General features: G+C 43.0%; 1 protein-coding gene across 1 annotated transcript; it reads left to right on the top strand.

The window, feature by feature from the left end:
- The first annotated feature begins 1971 nt into the window (after positions 1–1971).
- agpat9l (1-acylglycerol-3-phosphate O-acyltransferase 9, like) lies at positions 1972–7499 on the top strand. The gene is made up of 14 exons (XM_084025633.1): positions 1972–2068; positions 2440–2629; positions 2726–2792; positions 4163–4311; positions 4420–4565; positions 4725–4799; positions 4913–5002; positions 5106–5199; positions 5288–5403; positions 5743–5798; positions 5960–6045; positions 6135–6263; positions 6407–6486; positions 7077–7499. The coding sequence occupies exons 1-14, from the start codon at positions 1992–1994 to the stop codon at positions 7183–7185; spliced, it is 1464 nt and encodes a 487-aa protein (XP_083881759.1). The 5' UTR covers positions 1972–1991; the 3' UTR covers positions 7186–7499.
- The last annotated feature ends 212 nt before the right edge of the window (positions 7500–7711 follow it).

Below are 7711 nucleotides of genomic sequence, written 5' to 3'. Positions count from 1 at the left end.
GTGTTGTTTGTATCAGTCCTAATGAGCCTTGTTTAATAATAATAATAATAATATTATATAAATAATAGAAATAATGCACTTCATCAGCCCATATGTCAAAACTTCCAACCGGAAGCACTGCTGCGTTTAATTTACAGGCTGCAACACAACAATATAAGCATTACTGTTATATGTTATATCCCCTTCCATGCTCCGGGGTTTGAGATGCTTATGAAGGTGTGGGGCAAAACATTTGCAAAACTTAAATATTTGCATTAACATGTTTTGTATACTTGGGGAAAATGTTTAGTGTATTTCTTAGAAACACTAAGCAGATCCCACACAAACACATTCATTCTTTAGTTTTATTTGAGGCAAAGGGACACAATATGGTTCATTCCATGTTGCTGCTTGACTTCCATACAAACATGCTCTAAATTCTGCCTTTTTGCCAACAGGGTTTGATATCAGTTTGTACCACGCAGGAATTAGATTCCACTGCTGACTGTGGTGGAGCCAAGGAAACTGGATGCTGAGAATACCTTCACACATAAATATACAGGCTTTACTTCCATTGAGTTCAAATGTAGACAAGCGTGTCCGTTGTTAATGGTGCACTGTGGAAAAGCCCTCTGTAGGACGTTATTTATTATTTCCAGAGAACATAGCTCGGGGTGAACGGCCTTTCTGAGGCATATAGTCTCTGAAAGCCAACATTTCTCAGTGGTTCAGTTGTCTCATGTTCATCCCTGGAGCAAAGGGGTGTTGGGGCAGGACACATTCCCCCTCCGTTGTCTTGGATCATGGGAGACACATAAGCGGACAATGCAGTGAACTCTTTAAACTGTGGAGTCTGATGGCGTCTGAGATTTGTAGTTTTGACGCAAAGCACTTCAAAGTCTTCAAATTGAAGGGCTCCTGTGATTTTAGATTAAAAAACATGTTAAATCGAACAAGCACTACTGGAGCTGCTAACATGCTCTCAAAGTAGTAAAACTGGATTTTTTTTCAACACATCTGGAATGTCTTTCTGGTATCTGGTGTAAAATTGCAGGCCTGAGCAATTTTCCCTAATTTATCAACAACGAGTGAAGATACAACACCTAATTGCAACTGTATCACTAAATCAAAGGGTTCTCATATAGGAGTATATATTATTGGATGACAGCTTCTTTCTGAAACCTGTGCCAAATATCAAGGTATTCGCCTTCTTATCATTCCCGCCGACATTTCCTAACTGACCCCCTGAAGTCCCCTGTTACAGTAATGTGCAACAGACTGTGAAATGTCTGAACCTGGGAAATAATCAGGACCTTTTGTTAGTCATAGGTGGGAGACAGAGGGAGAGGCTTCACAGAGAGATTGTGGCCACATTCCTCATCAAGGCTTCCCTGTCTTGTTTGTAACATGTCTGAGGGGGTTAGGACATTACAGTTTCACATCAGGATTTTTAGCAGTTGGTGATCTCAAATGACAATTTGAGTCAATGACAAGACACTAAAAATCACACAAAAAATCAAATTAACATTAAGTTGTTTTTTTATTATTATTTTAATTTTTAAAACCTCTCGTGAGCTTTTTTTTTTCACAGAGCTTGCAGTCACATTCTGCTCTCTTCATCAAGATAGATTAATCAGAGCAAAAGTGATTTAATGGAAAATTCCAGAAAAAACAAATAAGTGGAGCCATTCTGCCACTGCCAAAGAATGAACCAGCTTACATTTTGTATGCATTTCCATATATCTTATAATAATAATAATAATAATAATAATAATAATAATAATAATAATAATAATAATAATAATAATAATAATAATAATAATAATGTATTTATTTTTATTCAACAGACTATTAAGATATATTTTCTAAGAGATTACAAAATAAAATTTGGACCCAACCCCCAGCAATATTTCCCCACCAAACATAAATAATGAGCCACGTGTCTGCGCTTCCCTTTCTGTCCACATGGGGCGCTGTAGGGGGCTGCCCTGTGAACTTTGTTCTAGTAGTAAATGGGCGTGTTTGCTCTCCGTGCTCAGTGCTCCGCGTTGCTCCTCAGGGAGGAAGGACATGGATTCAAGTCTGACAGGTAAGGTGAGCTGCTGTAGCCAAACTTGTGACTAAAATGTCCAAAAGCGAACCGAAATAACGCGTCGTGTATAAAGATTTGTGATCTAAGTCTAGAGGAGAGCTGCCACGGTCTGTTTAATCCTGGATTTGTTTATATTGGCAGGAACACCGGTGATACTGATCGTGTGTGTTTCTGTGTCAGTGTGTGTGTGTGTGTGTGTGTGTGTGTGTGTTTGTTTGTGAAGTGGTGACATTTACTGTGTGTAAACGATTGGTTTGCAGTAGTTTGCTCCCTTTGTCATTGTGGTTGTTGTTGACCTTCACATGTTGACAATTAGGGAATGTGTCTCACATCACATGGATCTATCTTGCCCCCCCCCCCCCTTACAGGACTGCACTACATCTGAGCCACGGGGCTGCTGGGAATAAAGTGGAGATGGAGGAGTTCTGGGAATCGGCGTTTTGGGTGCTGCAGATTTGGCTGTACCTCATCATCGGCCTCATCATGATCCCAGCCATGTTTGGATTCTCGCTGGGCATCTCCGAGATCTACATGACCATCCTGGTCCAGACCTTAGAGGTACTGCTGTTTGTCCTGTCATGTTCCCATTCTCATCCACTGGTCCCCATGAGACATGGAAGCCCTGAATGCCTTGCTGTCTGTCCTCCTCCACAGTGGGCCACGCTGAAGATCCAGAAGGTGTACGCAGATGAACGAACGCTCAACGCTTCTGTACCCAATGGTGAGAACAGATCAGGATAACTATGTGATGAGGACACAGTTGATGTCACATCCTTTATTGTGAAAGATGGGAGTGACATGTGCTCTGCACTGCAAGGCTGGATTTCGTAAGATTCTTTATTACAGGTCTGAGCAAACATGTTGCAATCCCGTTACCCAGATTTGGCAGACTAATGGATTTACCTTTGTAGTTCAGAATGCTGTTTGTTTCTGATTATTGTCCCGTGACCTTCCATGGCCGGTTTAGATGGGTTTTTTTGGACTACAGGGCCGTGTCCACTGCACAGACCAAGTCTCAGTTTGCCACCGTAGCTCTGTGACTAAATGATAGGCAACTCTGCCTATCTCAGGAGATGCAATCACTTACCCGACTCTTTATCAGTCACTGCGCTGCAGAGTTGAGGCATCCCCCACTGTAACGAAGGAAGACGTTGTGTCAGCAAAATGCTCCCTGTGCAAAGTCCACGGTTAAAATGCGTAGAACGAATAGAAGAAGTGAAAGTGCTTCATAAACGGAGATAAGGTGGGACGTTGTTCTGAAAGTTTGGATTCAGTGTTGAATGCAGAGTTTTGGACTTTACCTGCTGAGTTATCAGATAACAAGTTGTGTCTAAGTTGAGGCCAACTCTGGATTGTCGACACATTTTGAGGTGACTTTTCTTGGGAAGTCTCTGCTGTAATGAGAAGTGTTTCTGCAATATCAGGGCTGTTACTACGTCAGTGCCAGTATCTAGTGTATATGTTGAAATGCACAGATGACTCGGCTTTGTTGCGCCAAATGACACATCTTGTACATCTAGAGTTACTGTTTTTTATTGTAATGATTTATTTTAGCTTTGTGTTGTTTTTGTTTATGTAATTCTTGCCAAGTGCAGATTACAATGGACTTTCATTATCTTCCGTCCTGTTTACTGAAAACATTTTGTCTTCTGACACTATCGAAACAATCTTTAAAGATATGGCAAGGCTCATTGCTAAGATAACGATGGTGTGTGTGTGTGTGTGTCTGTGTGTGTGTGTGTGTCTGTGTGTGTGTGTGTGTCTGTGTGTGTGTGTGTGTGTGTGTGTGTGTGTGTGTGTGTGTGTGTGTGTGTGTGTGTGTGTGTCTGTGTGTGTGTGTGTGTGTGTCTGTGTGTGTATGTGTGTGTGTGTGTGTGTCTGTGTGTGTGTCTGTGTCTGTGTCTGTGTGTGTGTGTGTGTGTGTGTGTGTGTGTGTGTGTGTGTCTGTGTGTGTGTCTGTGTCTGTGTGTGTGTGTGTGTGTGTGTGTATGTGTGTGTCTGTGTGTGTGTGTCTGTGTGTGTGTGTGTGTGTGTGTGTGTGTGTGTGTGTGTGTCTGTGTCTGTGTGTGTCTGTGTGTGTGTGTGTGTCAGGTCTCATCCAAAGGGAAGACGGCTCCATGGAGGAAGAGTTGGAGGAACTCAGACGCAGCCGCCCCAAACCACCAGTGGGCGGTGATTTTACACTGAGTGACTGTTTCTATTTCACCCGCAGAGGAATTGAGAGCATTGTGGAGGACGAGGTACATTTCTATTGTCTATCAGCAAGAACACAATTTGTTTTGTAAATGATAATAGGTGGCGTTTTTGCGGTAGTTAGATTTTTTTATTTCGTTCAATTCCATATCCAGGTGACACAGCGGTTCTCTTCGGAGGAGTTGGTGTCCTGGAACCTGCTGACTCGAACCAACAACGACTTCCAGTACATCAGTCTGAAGCTGACGCTGGTCTACGGCTTCGGCATCTTTGTCAGATACTGCATCCTCGCCCCACTCAGGTACGCAGATGACCGACAGACTGTGCTTGCTGCAAAGGGGAGATGTATAGTGATGGAAATGCGCTGTTGCTTTCCAGGCAGAAATGGCCGTCAGTTCAGTATTTTATTATGTGTATGGGCTTTTATTGTTGTTACCTAAATATGTTCCACTTTCTCCAGAATAGCGCTGGTCTGCATTGGCCTCTCTTGGTTAGTCATAGGAACATCTGCAGTTGGATTACTGCCCAATTGGAGGTGAACACAATCTCACACCAATAATAGTCATATTCCATATCTAACTGTTCTTTTTGTTTGTTTTTTTTTAAATAAAGATGGTTCCCTCCTCATTTGTGTTTTTTTGTTTTCAGGATGAAGTTCTGGCTCAGTGAATGGGTCCATGTGATGTGTTACAGGATCTGCGCTCGAGGACTCTCTGCCGCCATCAGCTATCACAACAGGTCAGTGAACACACCGCCCCCCCCTACCCTTGCCACGTAGCCATCCACCAATCACATCAGGCCTCCGATAATGACTTAATATCTTCACCTCACAAAACAACAGGGAAAACAGACCCAGAAAAGGAGGAATCTGTGTCGCCAATCACACCACTCCCATTGACATTGTGATTCTCTGCAACGATGGGTGTTACGCTATGGTACAACGCAACTTTCATTTGTAACACTTCTATACTCGGAGGTCATTTTCCTTTTGTGTTGCCGTAACTGTGATAATGTGCTGATCAGGTCGGTCAGATACACGGAGGTTTGATGGGAGTCCTCCAGAGAGCCATGGTGAGGTCCTGTCCTCACGTCTGGTTTGAGAGAGCAGAGATGAAAGATCGCCACCTTGTGACCAAGAGGTCAGTGTTCCGCATGTCTTTTCAGGCTTGTCATTGCATGTCCCTCGCTCTCTCCCTCCTGCCTGTGTTTTCTCTCTGCGGCTGCTCTGGCACTGAGAGAGGTTGGCATTTTCCTGGCAGTAAAGTCCTCTCGAGTTCCCAAAGAGAACAGATATGTTTTGGAAAGCCGCTACCGAACGGTGACTCACACAGTTTGGATTCCTACATCTCATGATATCACATCAGTCACTCCTTTCAGATGTTTGATGTGCTGTCCAGAATGTGAATACAAAAAAAACACTTCTACGATATGTAGGTATTCAGGGAATGGTTTCCATTACCTCTTTGTGTTGTTTCCAGGTTGAAGGATCACGTGAATGACAAGACAAAGCTTCCCATATTGATATTTCCAGAGGGTAAGAGTGACCATGTCGACCATTTGTCTTCTGTATCATATCATCAAAGATCAGACCAAGTAATTGTTGTTATTTTAGCTCAGCGCCTGATGGCTGTCTGGCCACTCAGCGGTGACAAATGACGGCCCTCACACAACTCTGTCCCCTTTAATCTTCCACAGGAACCTGTATCAACAACACATCTGTCATGATGTTTAAAAAGGGAAGTTTTGAAATCGGAGCGACGATATACCCAGTGGCCATTAAGGTACAAAAACGGAGCTTTGTCATTTGTTCGGATGTTTTCCAGGCCTACTGGCTTGCACATGCTTTACTGCGCCTCTATACTTTTCTCAGTACGACCTAAAGTTTGGAGACGCTTTCTGGAACAGTTCCAAGTACAGCATGGTCAGTTACCTGCTGAGGATGATGACCAGCTGGGCCCTCGTCTGTAACGTCTGGTACCTGCCAGCCATGCACCAGCAGGTGTGTATGACACGCGCATAACGTACCGCCCACAGGTGCAACCCCCACCCCTCCACATGTGTACACACACACACACACACACAGACACACAGATTGACACACATCACAGTCGGCTGAGTTTGTTGTTCGTTCCAAAATGGCAGGAGGGGGAAGATGCCGTCCAGTTTGCCAACAGAGTAAAGTCAGCCATCGCTCACCAGGGAGGCCTGGTGGACCTACAGTGGTAAGATTCAAACTATTTCTTTGTTCCTCTCTGACTTTTATATGAAGAGTAGCCTATATGACGATTATTCTAGGTTAGCTTCTTAAAGGGACAGCTCACCTTGAAATCATTTTAGGTGTAGTGCTATTTATCAATCTACATTGTCTATTTGGTTGTAGAGACCTGCCTTCTCTCCAATATAGTGGAACTATTTCTTTCCAGGAATTATGACCCGGTTACACAAGACAATCCACAGACCTTATTGGGGATGGTATGGATAACAACGTACAGTATATCACAATATAGCATGTTTTTTAGTCATTCAATACATAAATGGTATATATGAAAGAAAATAGTCCCTACATGACACAACGAGGTCTGGTATTATCTTGAGTAACCGGTTTAGGATTTCTGGAATGAAACGTTGCTGTTGAGTTTTTTTAAATTACAATATAATAGTCCCATTATATTGGAGAGAAAGCCCTCATCCTTATGGCCAATACGTCCAAAACTAGGCAACTCACACCAAAACCATCTGCAGTGATAAAGACTATTTCAGGTAAGAGGAAAAATCTATATTTTACTCTGTGTTCGCGTGGCTGCCTCTGCAGGGACGGAGGCCTGAAAAGAGCAAAGGTGAAGCAGTCATTTAAGGAGGAGCAGCAGAAGCAGTACAGCAGCATGGTGGTGGGAGACGACAGCAGCAGCAACAGTGACTGAGGCACCGTATGCTGCAGGCCACCAATCCCTGACCTGTAGAGAGTATACTCAGGAAACCAGCCGTTCTCCTCTAGTATGTTCTATTGCCTGGACCTGATACAGCCAGGTGGACTTTCAAACACTGTGAAGCCTCAGGGACAGACTGTCAGTGATTCACAGAAAACAAGTGCAATATTGAGCTTTATGAGGAAGTGAAAAGGAGATGGCTCTGTTTTCACTGCTGCTCCGGGATGTGTAGCTATTATGTCGATTGAATATTAATGCTGAGAAAACACTCTGAATGAAACGTGATTGCAGACAAGCCATGAAAAATATCTCAATTCATGAGCGTCTCACAGTCCCTCATCTCATGAATGTGCTGCTCATTGTTTTTTGTTGTTTGTTTTAGGGTACATTTTAGTTTACAATTTAATTACCCATCGTGTGATTGTGCATATGAAAAAAGAACCTTGTCACATTTTGTAATTATACCATTTTATAACATTACATGACACACATATTTAATGGATACAACAGATACTGACAT

Source organism: Eutrigla gurnardus (assembly GCF_963514095.1).
Source record: "Eutrigla gurnardus genome assembly, chromosome: 13".
NCBI lineage: Eukaryota > Metazoa > Chordata > Actinopteri > Perciformes > Triglidae > Eutrigla > Eutrigla gurnardus.
Note: the sequence above shows the minus strand (reverse complement) of the source record. Positions and strands in the feature narration are given on the sequence as shown.

Coding starts and splice junctions, on each gene's coding strand:
- agpat9l (XM_084025633.1), top strand. CDS start 1,992: ATGGGCGTGTTTGCTCTCCGTGCTCAGTGCTCCGCGTTGCTCCTCAGG. Junction 2,630..2,725: donor TCCTGGTCCAGACCTTAGAG/GTACTGCTGTTT, acceptor CCTCCTCCACAG/TGGGCCACGCTGAAGATCCA. Junction 4,800..4,912: donor GGATTACTGCCCAATTGGAG/GTGAACACAATC, acceptor TTTTGTTTTCAG/GATGAAGTTCTGGCTCAGTG.